The sequence below is a fragment of the Poromitra crassiceps genome (assembly GCF_964638095.1).
Source record: "Poromitra crassiceps genome assembly, chromosome: 1".
NCBI lineage: Eukaryota > Metazoa > Chordata > Actinopteri > Beryciformes > Melamphaidae > Poromitra > Poromitra crassiceps.
In genome coordinates, this window is record NC_139623.1 from 15,194,843 (window position 1) to 15,213,169 (window position 18,327).

The 18,327-nt window shown below is 44.1% G+C and overlaps 1 protein-coding gene across 1 annotated transcript; it reads right to left on the reverse strand.

The window, feature by feature from the left end:
- Positions 1 to 4,782: 4,782 nt before the first annotated feature.
- On the reverse strand, positions 4,783 to 14,534 carry LOC310774120 (neuronal pentraxin-2; the record flags this gene model as incomplete). The annotated part of the gene is made up of 5 exons (XM_083634191.1): positions 4,783 to 4,992; positions 5,352 to 5,531; positions 6,642 to 6,895; positions 8,304 to 8,586; positions 13,836 to 14,534. The coding sequence occupies 5 exons, from the start codon at positions 14,532 to 14,534 to the stop codon at positions 4,783 to 4,785; spliced, it is 1,626 nt and encodes a 541-aa protein (XP_083490317.1).
- Between the last annotated feature and the right edge of the window lie 3,793 nt (positions 14,535 to 18,327).

The window sequence follows — 18,327 nt, forward strand, 5'->3', positions numbered from 1 at the left end:
GCGGGCCGGGGAAAAAAATGCATTCAGTGTTGACAGTAATAGAAGATGCCAAAACATTCAAAACAATAAGCATTTTGCTTTTAGGAGCATTGTGCCAGCGTGCAGCGCTGTTCCAAAACGTGTCAACGTGTGTTGTTGCCTGGGAAACACACCCCATAATACAACTGTTTGCATCGCATCCCATAATAATATGATGATACTTAGGATGCCATTGCGAACATAGATGTGAACAGGTTAGCTAAAAGTTTAGTGTCGCCAGCGAAGGCCCCCACCATTGCGGTCGGGCTATGTTTCAAAATCCCTCCAGGCCTGAAAATGTTTCTAGGGGAAACACTGCTGTTCATATGCAAATTAGTGCAAAATGGACACATAAACACATCATCATCATCTATACAAGAGGCTATAAATGATGAGTGTGCGTAAAAGTGCATTCCAGGAATTCCATGCAGTAAATTAACGATGATTGAACAGCCTATATGTATGACAGTAGGATGAGTGTAACAGCATCTGATAATGCTGCATAATCAAAGTAGTCTAAAACCAGGCCAGCGCCATGCTGAAAGGACGCACTATGCTGTATGCGGTGATATTCCCATTAAAGAAAGTATGAATTAAGTAGCCTACTATGTCTTTAGATCAAAAGATAACAGGCAGTTTACAGGAAGAACACTCATATTAACACTAGTTAGTTGGTGATTGCCCCTAATCAACACTACCCGGACAGCTCCATGGTGCTGAAAGAGCACACAGGCTACTTCCCAAGCATAATGGGAAAAACAATTTAAAAAAATTGAAAACGAAGATTGTTAAAATCTATTATATATATATTATATATTATTATTATAATAAGCCGTTATCATGATAAAACAGTAATAAAATAATAAATAATCACGTTGCCATTCTCGGCTTCTGTATTTTGCAGATCTTTCAAATGCTGTTATTTTGACTGACTATACTCTCTGACTATACTACCATTTAGCACCCTCTATTGGTGTTCAAACAACACTACATCATCTTCAAGGGGCGTACCATGAACTGTCAACAACAATGATCAAGTATTCTGACCAACGTGATGTATTTATTAAGCTTCATGTGCACCCCTGATGAAGAACATCTTGCATGAAGGTGAATGGGGTCTTTTGTCTGTGATCACAAACTGTGGAGGCAAGTCTTGTTTGTGTTTTTAGGACGTAGCGTCCAATTTGTCCTTGAACTACAGATCCAGGATTGCCATTACTCTTCCCATTGCTTTCCAAAAGCATCAATCTAACAAAGTCCTAAGTTTATATAATTTATTACTGTAGTTGTGAGCAACTGCTCAAACACCGCTTCCACATGTCATGTCACATGGACTCTGTAGGCTTACACCCTCTGGGTATTCTTGAAGTGCAAAGTTGCCAAAAAAGATTGTTGGGACATTAAGTGTTTTCACTCAACAAAACGTGACCACTGAAGTACAGACACAGGACTGAAACTGGGCCTATATTTCTGATTCCATGACCCCACGATCGCCTCTTTCAGAAAATGTGTTTTTGTATTTATTTATTTTTATTTACTGCGAGGTGAAGATGGATAGATCATCTGTAAATGTAGCAAAACAGAAACCGTGGTACATTGGTGCCATTAAACTACTGTGTAACAATAAAAAGTCAACCAAGACGACGGATTGGTGCATGTGTTTTTTTCTTCGTCAAATGGGTTCAGAGAATTTGCCTACTTTTACCTTAGGTTGTGGTCTCTTTTAGCAATGAGATGAAATTGTTGACTTCAGTTCATTGATACAATATATTTCTATATCTTTCTAGTTGCTGCTGTTGTTTCAGTGATTATTTAAGTCCTTTGGAAATTGCTAATTGTGGAAGGTTTTCCCAGGCGCTGCAGGTGTCTTGGTTTGGTTTGGTTTGACTTGAGGGGAACAGATGAATCACTGATCCTTTCTGACAGCCTGCAGTCAGCCACCAATCTGGGAACCCAGAGTCTATTTTTATTTGAAAAATTGACTCTGGGACAGCCCTACCTTTTTTCCTGGCTTCCTGTACAGTGCACCTCTTCTGCCACATCACTTCCTTTTCCACATCCATGCTCCACTGTTTACAGTCTGAATAGCAACTTGCGCCGCGACTTTGGCGATACTATTACCGTAGTCACAACTACACCTCCAGTAATTTTCCACTGTTGTTGTGACGAGTTGACGTCTTCTATGCAGTGTGTTTTTGCGTAAACGTTGTGAGCGAATAGCTGAAACGGACGCGGAAAAGGAAGTGACGGTGGCAGGAGAGGCGCGCTGTACAGGAAGCCGGGGGAAAAAGGTAGGGCTGTCCCAGAGTCAATTTTTCAAATAAAAATAGACTCTGGGTTCCCAGATTGGTCAGCCACAAAAGCTCTTTAATGTCACCTGGCTGTAGACAGGATGTGAATGCGCATCTTACTAGGTTTAAAGTCAGGACAGGGATTTAAGATGCTTGCTCACCTGTATCAGGTTTGTGTTCAAAGCCCAGGGAGAGTGAAAAACTAGGACATATATCTGAACACATTTTTGTTTATTTAATGTCAAAATACAAAGAATAACTTCAAGAAACAATGGCAGACAAACTGGCTAATGTAATACAATATTTCAAAGCTTTATGTACAAGAATAAATATACAGTCAAGGCCAGATCATTTAAGCAATCACAAAGCTATAACAAATTACTAAATTGCAGGAAATGTTACATATTAACAAATGGTATATACTATGGTATGCCACATTTCAAAACGATAACATCTAATGGATTGTAAAATAAATATGAACAAAACAAACACAATGCTTTTGAATGCATTGTAGAGCAGAGGTTCTCAAATGTTTTTCAGCCAAGGACCCCTTACAAGATAGAAAATATACCGGGGACCCCCTCATTCTGATTTGTGATTTTGGGCTAAGTTTAATTGTTTCCACGGTAACGTGCTTGACTTTTAAATTTATAGGTTTGTTAGATTAGAATGTAATCCATGAACCATTTTAGATTTAAAGCATAACATATTTTCGTTGAACTATGAAGCTTTTGCACACACAAAAAAGTGTTTTCTATTTTCCTGAAAACTTTTCGCAGACCACCTTGCAAAGTGCCCCGGACCCCCATTTGAGAACCACTGTTGTAGAGGATATCAAAGTTGTGAAAAGGAGTCCATGTAATGATTGTAAAAGCAGCAGAATCTGTACAATTGTGTAACCTAATTGATTCCGGTCAAGCAATTGTCATGGTCAGGCTCTCCATCAAGTCTCAAGAAATATGAGTTGAATTCTATCAATAAAACATGATCAATCTATGATACATAGGTTAATAAAAAATATTTAAAAAGATAATTCTACAGTTTCTTTGGTAAATTAGCTGTATCGTCCATGGAAACCTTAAAAGAGAATCCAGAGTACAAATTGTCAGTCACTTCACCACACAGTCAAGATCACACAGTCAAGAAGATCGCCATGAGGCCTGCTAACGTCATAAGGGACCCTACAGTATTTACACTATTTAGTCTTGTTAACAATATGACAATATGTCACATACAGTATATTACTCACCTGTGGAAATAAAACACTGAGTCATTACATTGGTAGTGGCTAACAACAAAGGCCCAATGAACACAACACATGATCCATGGTAAAAAAAACAACACTCTGCCCCCACTGTGCCATTGTTTTCCTATGGGCACTTTCACTATACGGCAACGCTACCCTTGGCGTCGTGCACCACTCAAGTTTGCCACCGAGCGCTGTGCTCAAAGTTCAAATTATTTCAACTTTGACCTAGTTACCGCTGACCTTACATGAGCGCAACCAATGTCGCCTAGCAACAGCTGTTCCTGCTCATCACTCTAGACCGGAGGCGAGCGAAGAGCAGATCTCTTATGTGAAGGCTGTACACTACACTACACTATCTGTAAATACAGATTAGTCATAATAAAAACACTTTCATTTTGTTTTTAAGAAAAGGTCACTGGTTGAGTTAAAAGGAAGGCATTGATTCAGAAGCAAGTCCGTGAGATGTGTGTTTTATCCTTCAGGTTCTGTCGCTGCTGTTTGATGCGGGTTCCAGGATTTCTCCAAGGAGTCTCCACGGCATTCACCGGTGGTTCCCCTCAGTGACAGGGATCACCGGTGGTTCCCCTCAGTGACAGGGATCACCGGTGGTTCCCCTCAGTGACAGGGATCACCGGTGGTTCCCCTCAGTGACAGGGATCACCGGTGGTTCCCCTCAGTGACAGGGATCACCGGTGGTTCCCCTCAGTGACAGGGATCACAGGTGGTTCCCCTCAGTGACAGGGATCACCGGTGGTTCCCCTCAGTGACAGGGATCACCGGTGGTTCCCCTCAGTGACAGGGATCACCGGTGGTTCCCCTCAGTGACAGGGATCACCGGTGGTTCCCCTCAGTGACAGGGATCACCGGTGGTGTCCCTCAGTGACAGGGATCACAGGTGGTTCCCCTCAGTGACAGGGATCACCGGTGGTTCCCCTCAGTGACAGGGATCACCGGTGGTGTCCCTCAGTGACAGGGATCACCGGTGGTGTCCCTCAGTGACAGGGATCACCGGTGGTTCCCCTCAGTGACAGGGGTCACCGGTGGTTCCCCTCAGTGACAAGGATCACCGGTGGTTCCCCTCAGTGACAGGGATCACCGGTGGTTCCCCTCAGTGACAGGGATCACCGGTGGTGTCCCTCAGTGACAGGGGTCACCGGTGGTTCCCCTCAGTGACAGGGGTCACCGGTGGTGTCCCTCAGTGACAGGGATCACCGGTGGTGTCCCTCAGTGACAGGGGTCAAAGGGGTATTTCGTGATGCCTCCGTGCAGCTCCACCTCCGTCTCTGTCCAAGCGATGACATCACCGCTGAGATGGCTGCCGCAGGAGGCCAAGCTGTAGATGTCGCTGGCGCTCAGGGCATGAGACCACATGTGCAGATCCGAGATCTCGCCCACGAATGACTGGGTTGCATCAAAGCGACCTCCCAGAGTGTCCTGAGGAAGAGAGAAGAAGTAGGGTTAAAATGTCAACTTTTTGACATTCACATAGCCTCGTAATCATCACTGTAATACCACAAGAGAGACGTGAGAATAGTCAGCAGTTCAACTCCAATGTTTTCTAAATCAGAATCAGAGAAATGTGGTATCTGTGAAGTTTAGATCAGTTATACATGTAGGTTTAGGAACTTCCCACCACACTGATTCTTGCAATAATTATATATATATAATTTATTATATATAAAATTATATAAAGAAGTCTATTGCAGAATAACACCAAACTCCCTCACAGGTCTCAACTGAGACTGTAAAGGTTTATGTCTGTATCTATGGAGAATGGCTCCCTCAGGCTTTACCTGCTCCTGTCCCAGGATAAAGACTCCTCCAGGTCTGATGGGGTGCCAGGCTGACAGGTTCTCCCCAGACCCCTTCTGCACCCCGTCCTGGAAGACCTCCCACTGACCGTCCCGCGTCGACCATGTCACACACACATGGTGCCACTTCCCGTCACTCAGAGACAGGGGCAGCGCCACCGCCTAGGGACAGGATGGTCAAGATGGTGAGGCATTACAGTATACAGCAGGGATACTCAACTTGCTTTGCCCGGTGGCCACTTTCGTGAAATGATAGAAGGCCAGGGGCCAGTTAATAAACAAACAATTACATTTCTGTAGCGGATTGTAGGTTTTTGGGGTGTCAGCCGGAGTTTAGTCTGACAATGTTGTGCACACCGGATAGTTAGTTAGGTTAAGTTAATTAGGTTAAGTACATAAGTGCCTGGGTAGCGAGCAGACGGTATTTGACAATTTAGCAGCTAAATCATAGATTATTGAAAGATATTCCATATTCCAGACTGAAATGCTATAACAGAAGTGGAGTATTGGCCAGAATGACATGAACATTTAGACACTTATTCAGCGGGTATCCTGCATGTTGCGTTCAGTTGCACTGTAATTTTCTTTTTCTTTTTTTTGCAATTCCATCGCGGGCCACACAGGGGCCGCAAGTTGAGTATCACATACAGTATGGCCCTATCTGTGTGTGTGTGTGTGTGTGTGTGTGTGTGTGTGTGTGTGTGTGTGTTGGAAGGTCATCAGGCTAACTAGCTACGCTGAATAAGATGGCTTTATTCACATGTTTCAGTTAGTCGCAAGTGAGCGAGTGTTAGGCTTCATTAGCTAACATCCTCTCTTACCTTTGACCTTTTTCACTGAGTTTGTCTAATGTAACTTTAGCCAGAAAAGTTCCAATAAAGCTGATAAGATTATTTCTGCTGGAACAACTCTGCCTCAGAGTTTGTTTGTTTTTTTAATAACGAAAACTACAATTTATCTGCAGTATCTTTGCATAGTCCTCTGAAAGACACTTAAATGTATGGCTTTTACATGTGGGGTAAGTGCACTGGGGTAGAGAGCAGCTGCAACCCTGGAGCAAGTAGCCAAAGGTTCAATGTCTTGCTCAAGGACATTGATCTGTCAACAAGTGACTGTTTTGCAAATGCAGTAGTGTTATAGTAAAGTAAAGTAGCTCAGAGGCCTTAAGTCAACAGGTTCTGCTGTATATCTTCTCTTTGGCTCTTAATGATGTGACATCTTGGCTTAGGCAGTCTTGGCTCAAATTGTGCAGGCTCAGTTTTCTTCTCTCACCTGGTCGTCTATCAGCAGCTCCATGGGGTTGTTCCCCCACTCAATGAGCACCAGTTGGTTGGCCTGTCCAGGGACAGAGTAGGAGAAGGGCGTCCCCAGGCCGGCCCCCATACCAGCCTTGATCCACAGACACAAGGTCAGAGCGAAGATCTCATGAAGCAGGGTCTTCTTCACCCTCCCGTACATGTAGTTGGTTCTCATGGGGAAGCCAATCTGGAAGCCGTCAAGACTTTGGGTTTTTTTCCTGCTGGAACCTGTTCATGAAGACCATCATTACTGTTTTTAATAGGGAATTTACACAACTCATTATCGGCTATTATTAGTGACTGCATGCTATAATATGGCTAGCAGGGTCGGGGTCAATCCATGAAGTAACTCAACCGAGGAATTTGAATTTCAGTAAATTCAAATGAAATTCGGGCGTCTGGGTATTGTAGCGGTCGATTCCCTGCCTACCAACACGAGGGTCACAGGTTTGCACCCCCATGTTACCTCCGGCTTGGTTGGGTGTCCATACAGGCACGATTGGCTGGTGTCTGCGGGTGGGAAGCCGGGTATGTGTCCTGGTCGCTGCACTAGCGCCTCCTATGGTCGGTCGGGGCGCCTGGTCGGGGTGGAAGGGAACTTGTGGGAATAGCGTGATCCTCCCATGTGCTACGTCCTGCCAGTGAAGCTCCCCCTGTCAGGTGAAAAGAAGCGGGTTGCTGCGCATGTGTCAGAGGAAGCATGTTGCTAGTCTCAGCTCTCCCCAGATCGGCAGAGGGTGGAGCAACGACCGGGGCAGCAAGGGGGAAAATTGGCCAAGTACAAGTATAATTCAAATTAAATTCTATAAAAACTCTAGGACAGTATATATAGGGCAGTGAATCCAGGGAGGGGTGGCGGATGACATGCAGCAATTATTAATATAACATTTTTCACGTGGTATTTGATGTACTAGGCATCTTGCGCGCTCGATTCCACCCTGCAGCTCCCCGAGCTGGCCCTGTAGCTCACATACGCAGCTCAGCCGCTGTGCGCCCTCATCTGCAGCTCAGCCGCTGTGCGCCCTCAGCCGCTGCATGGCCTCGCCTCCCCTATTGGCGCATGCGCAATGTCTCCCTCTCTCCCTCAATCTCTCTCCCCCTCTCTCTCTCGACATCACTGATGACATCATCACTGAACTATAGCCTCAGCCTTAGGGCAATCAGCCTCAGGGCAATTAGGGCAATTAATCTGCCTTAATTAAAAAATCTGGCTCCGTCAGGTCACCCGCACAGGTGCTCTTTACACTTCATGAAAGTTTCAGCCCGATCGCACGTAAAACGATGCCATTTTACGTGCAGCTGTGGCTGGACAAAATTATTGAAACAAACCGACAGACAGGCAGACAGGGTCCACATTGCCAAATTTATATATAGATAATGTAGCTGTAATGCATTGATTAATTGAATGTATTTTATTTGTTTAACTGTCTTTTATTTGATTTATAATGTTTAATCAAGACAACCTCTATTAGAAGTGGAATTTCATGGAGTTTAATTGTATTTAGTTCTGTTTCCTGTCATCCCAATTACAATTCTAATTTCAACTCCAGGAACTGAACTGGGATTTACCAAGCATTCTCAGTTCAGTTGAATGGCTCAGACCCTGGTGGCTGGAGTGGCTGGAGTGGCTGTGTACCTGTGAGGTGCAGCTGACTCGTGCGTGCCAAGTAACCGTGAGTATCCGCTTCGTTACTGTGGCGATCATCATCATGGTGGCCATCGTCATGGTCGCCATCTGTGTCATGGTGGTCATCATCACCGGTGTTGTGGTGGTCATCATCATCAGTGTTGTGGTGGTTGTGGTGATCTGGGCTGCTGAGGGCTGCGGTGCGGTGTTCCAGCTGCTGCTCCAGAATGCCAATCTTCCTCTGGACCAGCTCCTTCAGAGAGCTGGAGTATGCAGTAGTTGTGTTCTTCTTCTGCAGAAATAACACCATACCTTGTTATGGAAATATGCAGCTTTTCTCTCAGGTCAGATTGAAAAACACCTTTGTTAAAAAAAAAAATTACGATATTTTATTTTACGTTTTCAAAACATAAAAAAAACAAGAACAGGAAAAAAGACAAAAAATACATATATACATACATTCAACATTACAATGCTACAAAGTGGTGCTACCAGTCATATAAAATGCTTGTGTGCTTACAAAAAAGAAAAGTCCAAAAGAAAGTCAATTATTGTTTTTAGCCTGATCAAAATAGATCAGGAACGGGTCCCAGATAACAAAAAATGTCCTCAATAAGGAACCTGAGTCTCTCCATACTTATAATTGAGACCATGTCTGTCACCCACAGCTGAAAAGAAGGCGGAGAGGAAGACTTCCATTCCTTTAGAATTAGTTTCTTGGCAACAGTCATCCCCTGTGTCAGAGATTGCTGCACGGCCGTTGGGAGGAGCAAAGAGGACTCCGAGCAGCCGAAGATGGCGAGTTCCGCCTCCAGTTAGAGGGTTATTTTGTAGGCCTTAGAGTATAATATTTTAGCCCAGAATCCTGATAGTGAAGGGCAAAACCAAAAAGCATGGGACAGTGTGCCCTCCGACACCCGACACCTATCACATAGTGGTGAGACAGAAGGATATATCTTGTGTAACCTATGCTTGGAGTAATGAAGACGGTGAGCAACTTTAAATTGGATCAGTTGATGTCTGCTATTACTGAGCAGAGCTGGACCACAGACAGACTCCTGTCCCATATGATTTCAGACAGATCAACACCAAGTTCCTCCTGCCACGCCTCTCTGATCCTCTCAGTGGGGGCCTTAATGCAATCGTCGAACAAACACACAAACCTAGAAATAAGATGCTTGGAGTTGGGAGGGCTTAACAAAACCTAAAAATAAACATGTTCATCTGGGAGAACTTCAAAATTGTGAATCTTGGATCGGACGGTATATGCTGTATCTATAAAGATGCGTTTGGGGCAACTCAAATTTTCTCTTCAGAAGATCAAAGGATGCAAATATGGCATCAATATACAGGTCACTGATGGAGACCAGCCCCTTTTCACTCCAGGCATGGCAAATTCTGTCTGACCATGAGGGCAAAAAAGAATGATTAAAACAGATTGGTGTGTGAACAGAAACATCTGGTACATTCAAAACTTTCTTAACCTGATTCAGAATTCTGACGAAGTTTTTCACAACAAAACTCAAACCTTTCAAAGTCCCAGGCTCCTCTAGCTTAGAACACAACATGGCTGGCAAGGAGGACCTGGCGATAGAGCCAGCCTCCATTTTTACCTTTGTTAATTATAAAAAAAAAACACATGTTCCTTAATCCCTGTGGTACCTAATTATTACAGAGAGGACACAGCAGATCTGCTTTGGCCTAAACACACAGTTGAAGAGAACCCGCCAAATGAGAGCATTTATTTAGCGCACACTACTTTGTGTCATTGCGCTGCTAAGGACACGATTAACAATGTTGTGTTGTTGAATGCAATAGTCAATTATGCTTTGAGGCCCTGTGGGGCATCTACCCTATTTTCTCTGCTCATGTCACACTCATGCGTGTGTCTTCCTGTACCTGCCTCTGTCTCTCTGCCTCCCAGGTAATCCAGGCTTTGTCCTGCAGAATGCCCTGATTACCAGTCTGTCAAGGGAGATCATGATAATTGATACTGATCTTAGACCTGTGCCCCCCCACAGCTCCTGACACCTGTCTGTCTGTCTGTGATCACCATCCAAAAAAGTGAGTGAATATAAGATTAATTTTGCATGAATGTGTCAACAGACAGATAGAAACATGGATTAATTCAGGAATCAAAGAAATTAAGAGAAAGCAAAACTCAGTGAGACAACCGAATTTACAACAGATCCAAATGTGCCCAATCCACGATGACCTTGTGCTACATCCCTGTCTTTACCAATACCAGATCAGACAGTGACGTCCGTCAATCTCTGATTCAGCTGCTGCCCACTTAGCCAATCAATCAGGCAGCTTCCTTGCCAATGTAGTAGCTTTATGTGACAAAGTAATTCATTATTCCTTTGTCTTCAGTGTGTAGTGTTCATACTACCTTTGGGACTTGTGTTGATCAAATGAAGCTTAGCGAAAATTCTTTAAGAGAGACCTGTAGTATCATTCATTCACTCTTTAATTTATTCACTCTCCTAGGAGAAACCCTCTAGTTGTCATACCCACTCCTTAATCACCCCGCTTATCTCGCTTCTAGGAGAAACCCTTTAGTTGTCATGGGCATGCATTCATCCCTTCAGTCTCCATTCACTTCTTTCCCGCTTAGGAGAAACCCTTGAATTGTCACGCCCCCTCATTCATAAAAACTCTGTCATCAATCACCCTTTTCCCGCTTCTATCTAGCGCCACTGTTTGTGGGCGGTAACGTTTAGATTAAGCCAATCAGAGTAAGCCACATCTTCCCATTCAGCCTATCATCATCTAGCTGTCATAGCTAAAAGCCCCCTGTTTCTCTCTGTGTGGTCTGTTGCTTTTTCTGTTGCAACCCTCCTCCACCCCATTCTCCTCCAGTCCTCTCCGAGGTCTCAGATTCAGAAGCCTTCTCAAACAAGACCAAGACCTCACCTTCCATCACCACCAGGTCTAGACTCCACGGGGGGATATTCATTCCTATTCCTGGCTGCACTACCCCTGCTGATCATGACGTCATAATCAAGCTGACGTCATGATGGAGTCTAATCGCCAAAAATAAATTATATCATATGTGCCTACAGGCTCATGTATCTTATCATCTAATAAATCATCTGTCATTCTAGAAATCTGTCTCTCTGGTTGAATTACAAATCCTCTGATGACTGCATGCTCCAAGTCTCCCGCTCTCTTTACCTCTAACTCATTTCTCTGCACTATATTGTGTATATTTAGGGGTTCAAGCCCCGAAGGGGCTCAAGCCCTATTGTTTTTGTGCTGGTTTATTATTCTTGTCCTTGTTGTCGTTGTCGTCGTCTTTCATCTGCCTCAACTCAAATTCCCGTGAGTTGGTAAATGGTAGAGACCTGAAATATGGCACAATGTATTATTGGGTGCTAGTTTCTGCTCAAGAATTTATTTTTTTCCGAATCAGCCTGAAGGTGGTGCTATAATTAAAGGTTTTACATTAAAGGCCATAACTTCCACATGTTCAGGCAAAGAGCATGGAAGGAAAGAGACGAAACTCCGGCCATTTTTGGAAACAGAATGCGCCTCGCAGTGGTCAGCTGCGGTAGCGCGGGCCCCTATAATCAGCCTCTCTAAACAGTAACTCAACGGGAGAACACTCTAAATTTCGTGGATTCACATCTTTTCTGGGCGTACTGTAAATCTTGATTGAAGTGGTGTAGTGCAGGGATGTAAAACAACAACCATATTGTGGAAACTAAGCAAAATTTTTCTTTTTTTTCTTTTAGTTTTTTCAAGATAAATAGTAAATGCAAAGGACCCGAGGTTAAAACCACGGCAACGCACTTCTGACGGAGTGGACGACAGCCGCATTAGCTATTTATCTTGAAAAAACTAAACAAAGAAAACGAAAAATTTTGCTTAGTTTCCACAATATGGTTGTTGTTTTACATCCCTGCACTACACCACTTCAATCAAGATTTGCAGTACGCCCGGAAAAGATGTGAATCCCCAAAGTTTAGAGTGTTCTCCCGTTGAGTTACTGTTTAGAGAGGCTGATTATTGGGGCCCGTGCTACCGCAGCTGACCACTGCGAGCCTGTGCGAGGTTCTTTTGGCGCTGTCACGCTTCCAAAAATAAAAAATGGCGGAGGCTGCTGGGCGCTGATGTTGCAATGGGGCAATATGGAGCTTTCAGTTCTTTCCATAAAAGTTCTTTGGTTCAGGTGAACCTGCTCTACAAACTTTGCCATAAGGACCCTCAAGGTCCGTCTGGAAGATTTTTGAGATATTTTAAAAAGTTTTAACAAACACATTTTTGACATCTCCTCCTAGACCGTTTGACCGATTTCCACCAAAATCGCCAGGAAGCATCTATGAAGCAAGCTCTACAATGCTGATTTGGGGATTTTTGAAATCTACTTTCGTTTCGGAGATATTAATCGTTAAATTTGTGAGAGGGCATGGCCTAAATTGTCATAACTTCATGACCAATTAACGAATCTTCACGAAACTTGCTGGAGATCTTCGGAGATCATCACAGACCATGTGTGTCAAATTTTGTGCAATGTGACCAAAAGGCAAAAGGGGGCGCCATAAACGCCAGAAATGGGCGTGGGCTAACACAAAAAAGGCTGTAACTCTGCACCTGTTTGTCCAATGATCGCGAAACTTGGCAGATATATCAAGGAGGATGTCCTAGTCGAAATCAGAAGTTTTGTCATCATTGGTGAAAGTGGGCGGGGTCTATGGTGTAAGCATGTAATAGCGGTAAATCAAGTCCATTCGCATAATCGGTTGCAAACTTCTCAGCCTCATCTGGAATGGCATTTCTGACATGCTATTTCGCAATTTGACCAAAACGGGGTGCCTGTCTCTATCAGAGCGATGAACGCTGCCGGGGTACAAATGTAATGCCTCCCTATCTGCCGTTGCTGTTATTTTGTTATTTTATTTATTTGATCCTTTATTCTTATTTGATCCTATAGGGGTACGGTACAGTACATCTGTATATTTATAAACTTTTCTCTGCCCTTTGGTCTGGACCGTGGTTTCCCTTTGTGCTTTTGATACAATGATACATTGTAGCTCTTCTTCTTGTAATGTAATGTGCCGAGAGTCAAGGCAGTCACTCGGCCACACTGCACTTTGCTACTGTGCACCTTAAATCTCTACTGTGCACTTTAGATCGCTGCTACGGTTGTCATATTTGCACTTTAACTGTTGTGCTGCACTTTAAACTGCTGCTCTAGACTGTTTTTATAATGTTTTTGTCTTATTTGTTATTATGTATGTATTTGTATTACACTTTTTGCAACCGAAATTGCCCTTTTGGGACACTTAATAAATCTTGAATCTTGAATCTTGAAAGTGGGCGTGGCATGACACAAAATATGCTCTACAAATTTGCCTCCAGGACTACTAGGGGTTCAATTTGCGCAAGGCTTGAACCCCTGCTATCGCCAGCGCCGCTTGCGACTATATTTCAAACTATTTGTTTCCCTTCATTTTAATTCATAACACGTTTCCTTTTCCCCATAGTTGTGTTCAACAAAGTTAAAGTTAAACAAAGTTCAGTCCTCTCGCTGCTCACCTGCAAGTTGTCCAGTCTCTCCTTCAGCGCCTGTAGCATCCTCTCCATCTGCTCCGGCGATGATGTGATGTCCCCTGGTGTCATGTGTTTATCCTTCCCTTGGTTGTTGTTGCTATGCCCTCCATCTGACCGGTGCCCCCCCATGGAGGGGTAGTGTGGCGAGTCCGGTATGAGGTTTCTGTTTCCATGGTGACCCGGCTGGTTGCTATAGTGCCCGCTGTCGGTGTACGTGTGAAGGCTGCCTGCCCCTCCTTGGTGGGGTTGCGAGGCCGTGCCGTGGTGCTCGTCGTGAGCCGTCGCCCCCCGTCCGAAGCCCTCGCACAGGGTGAGCTTGGCGGTCAGCTCCCGGATGGTCTCCCTCTGGTCCAGGATGGTCTCTTTCTGCTGGACAAGGCTCTCCCTAAGGTGGAGGATGGTGGCTTTTGCTTCCTCTGTCGCCCCCCACCAGCCGGTAGGAGGCCCCCCTAGTGTGCTTTGATGCCCTGGTCCGCTCGGCCCCGATCCCCCCATGCCAGGCCCTGCAGGAGGGAAGCAGGCAGGGTCTGCATCCACTGGAATAGGGGTGCACACAAAGCGGGGGTGGGCTTTATAGTCATAGTCCGACTCTGAACTAGCAGATGCAGGGCAGAGGAGTGAAAGTATGGAGAGCACAATGAGGATAAAAGAGGTGAACAGGTGTAGAGACTGAGAGTTCCTCATGCCTCCTAGCTACAGTTTGCTTCACTTCAAGATGTGTGATGCCACTTGAAGTAAAAGTTACGCTGATAGTTTTGCTATGTAACCGTGGCATTGGACAGCATTTTATCCTCCTTGGTTGTGTGAGATAATTGTTATCCTGGATGTTCTCTTGTCTTGTGTGCTGCTGGAGAATGAAATAACCCTGTAAAACAAAACATCAGAGGTTAAATCATGGTGTTTTAGCAGCATCTATTAGCAGTAATCTGAGAAATATGCTTTTTGCTGCTCATGGTTTAGGGCTAGGATAGACTGTCCATTCTCTTAAAAAAAAGTTTCTGAGGAGAGACACCTTTAGGCTGGTCTGACAAATATGAAGTCTCTCAGGTTCTTCGCAAAACCTGATGGTGGATTAACGCTGCCTCAGCACGATGTCTGTCCCCAGTTAGCTGCTCATGTCTGCCCACTAACCTGACATGGCACTAACCTTACATGGCATGTTGCTCCTGTCTGCCCACTAACCTGACATGGCACTAAGCCTTACATGTCATGTGCCAAAGCAACAAGGAATCCCTCCAGCCAAGGATTAGTCACAAGTCAGTGGTGTGACACCTTGACCAGCATGCTCCCTATATAAGTGATATGTGGGCTGCATTTTTATTGGTACCTTCCATGGGTGGCGCTGGGACAGTTTTGATTTTATTGATCTGAAATACACAGTAGATCTGTGTATTTCTTCTCAAAGGCAAATTCATCCATTTGATTTGGGCGTTAGTGAAGGCCCTGAAGAGATTGCCCTGGTAGATGATGAAAACCCAGAGGATTGTTGTGATGGAACCAACATGGCAGAGACTTCTATTGAGCATACTGCATAGTGCATACTGTTTTATTCTTTTCAAAATCAGTAGGACTGGACATCCTGGTGGCTCAGTGGTCCAAGTGGTCCACCATGTAAACATCCTGGGTTCAGATTTAGCCTTCAATGCATGTCATGCCAATCTTTCCTGTCTGTCTCTACTACGCAGTAGAGTAGTACTACCATAGCATGTTCAAAACATTCTCTTTTTGTGGTTCAATGTTATATACTTTATACTATACCTATGTCTTTATCACAGAGAGAGTTGGTCACGACTGTAGTGATAAGACATCTTTGAGCTCTATAACACATCCATTATTATTTCAAGTGTTGCGTGATGTGAGCCAAACCTCACGCATCACCTGTTGCTCCTATAGTGGCCAGCCCCTCCCATAGCACTCCCCTTCCCAATCCCAAGGGTTTTCCTCGGTTTGGAAAACAGCCTGTGTGTAAAGGGGTAGCTTGTCTCTGTCATTCCTGCTGATCCCTGTGCTTCACGGGGCTCAGAAGAGAGACAGATGGTTGTGGTATAGAACCATGTCACGCCCCATTCGCCACCATTTAGCCCTAAGTTTATTATCACCCAGAGGTCACTCAATTAACCTAATTGCCAACAGTTGTTGGGCTAATTTAGTCGGAGATAAGTGGGCTTCCTCAGCCTCGCATGCTTGTGTCTGTGTGTGTGTGTGTGTGTGTGTGTGTGTGTGTGTGTGTGGGGGGGGGGGGGGGGGGGGGTAATCCATGAGTGCTGATTTAGAAATACTGGGATTGTGCACCATGCCAGCACCATATGGCCAAAGCAGATATTATAAAGTAGTGCGATTAGTCCCAAATTAAAAGATGACAACTGCAGCCCACAGTTGACCCCAAACAAAATCAAGCACTCAGCATTTGTAAACAAAGGAGAGCACAATCTCCCTAGACAGAACCGGCCCACCAGAGGGTCCAATCCATCCCAGAAGATGACTTTGCAAATTCTGAAAATTACACTGAGAAGTTCTTCAATCCGATTTGATGCATTTGTGAAGGTTTCAGGAGCAAGTTAACTAGTATTCTGTATTCATCACTAAATAGTCAACACATTTTCAGTGCCCTTGTATAGAGAATTGCACATTTGCCGTCAATTGTGATGGACAGTTACAAACAGTAGATTTGATCATTTGTTTGATAAGCATATGGTATCTTACATAACCCTATGTGAAAACATGTTCTTAAAATGTACCTGTAATTCTTCACACTAAAATAAAATGGAAAATGTGCAGGTGTTGTTATTTATTTATAGGTTATTATGCATTGATTTTCTTTGTCTGGCCCACTTGAAACCAAATTGGGTCGCATGTGGCCCATCAACTCAAATGAGTTTGACATGGCATTTAGACTGTAATCATCTCTTTACATTCAAATACTCAAAACATCAACGTTAACATCATTATCTTTGGGAAAATATTGGTAAAACTGTATTGGAGAGGCCAGTGTTGATACTCAGCTATATCAGGTGACAAAAAGTAGATGTTCAACAAAGCGCCACTTCCTTATTTGCTGCACTTTAGCATAACCTCAACCCTAACCTGACCCTAATTCTAACATGAACCACCACCCTAAGATTGACCCTAACCTAGACACTGAACATTTGACATTTGTGAAAGTACAGCAAAATCTAACAATAGTGTGAATTATATTAGTTGCATTATGTAGGCCTATTGCCATTTCTAGTATTTTATACTCTTGCTTCTCAGCTAAGACTTCTTTGTAGCCAGAACAACAGACTACCTATTAATGTATGGTAGATGGTTTGGTAACACTTTACAATACTATACACCATACTTTGAGTAGTTACTATGGAACTAATGAGGAATTAATATTGAATAACTAATACTGCATTCAATAGATTATCAGTTCAATTAGCTGCGCACAAGACACTTCTCAACCATAAAGGTCAAGTTGGAATGTATAATAATATCATAAATTATCCATCTAAATATTTTTTAAATGTATACTCTTTAACTTCAAGATTCTATGCCCAATAATTGTCAATGAGCTTTAATTTGCATGAGGGCATCTTTGTGATGTTCTTGTTTCTCTCAGAAGTTCAGGAATAACATGGATACATTGTCACGGCTACTTACAATCAGAAACATAACTATTCTGTTATTCTGTTTTTAAGCATTCATGCATATTTTTGCTCATATGTCTACAATAAATCCACAAGCATTTTGAATAAGAAAACTGGACATTCAATTCCTCATGTATCCTGTTATTTATGAAACATCTATGAACAACTGTGAAAAACACCTGAGAGTTGTAGAGCTGAACAGAGGAGAAGAGCTGAGTCCTTACCTGGGGCTCTCCTGTGTGCTGTGTTGTGAAGCAGTAGTACCTCAGGCGTCTCTCCTGTGTGCTGTGTTGTGAAGCAGTAGTACCTCATGCACTGAGCGGATTGGGAGAGATTTAGTTGAGAGCTCACCAACTCTTTCTATCCCTTCTTCACCCTCTCTACCCCTCCTCTCCTCTCTACCTCTCCTCTACCCCTCCTCTCCTCTCTACCTCTCCTCTACCCCTCCTCTCCTCTCTACCTCTCCTCTCTACCCCTCCCTCCACCCTTTTTTCATGGATGACCACACCTCTTTCCCAGTCAGTCTTTGTGTGTCAAATCTCTGTCCCTGTTGTTACTCCACCCCCTCTGCCGATCTGCGGAGAGCCGTAGAGTAGCACATGCTTCCTCCGATACATGTTGCCAGCCACTTCTTTTCATCTGACAGCGAGGAGGTTCACCGGCAGGACGTAGCATGTGGGAGGATCACGCTATTCCCCCCAGTTCCCCTCCCCCACGAACAGGCGCCCCGACCGACCAGAGGAGGCACTAGTGCTGCGACCAGGACTTACACCCCACCGGCTTCCCACCCGCAGACACGGCCAATTGTGTCTGTAGGAACGCCTGACCAAGCCGGAAGTACCGCTCCC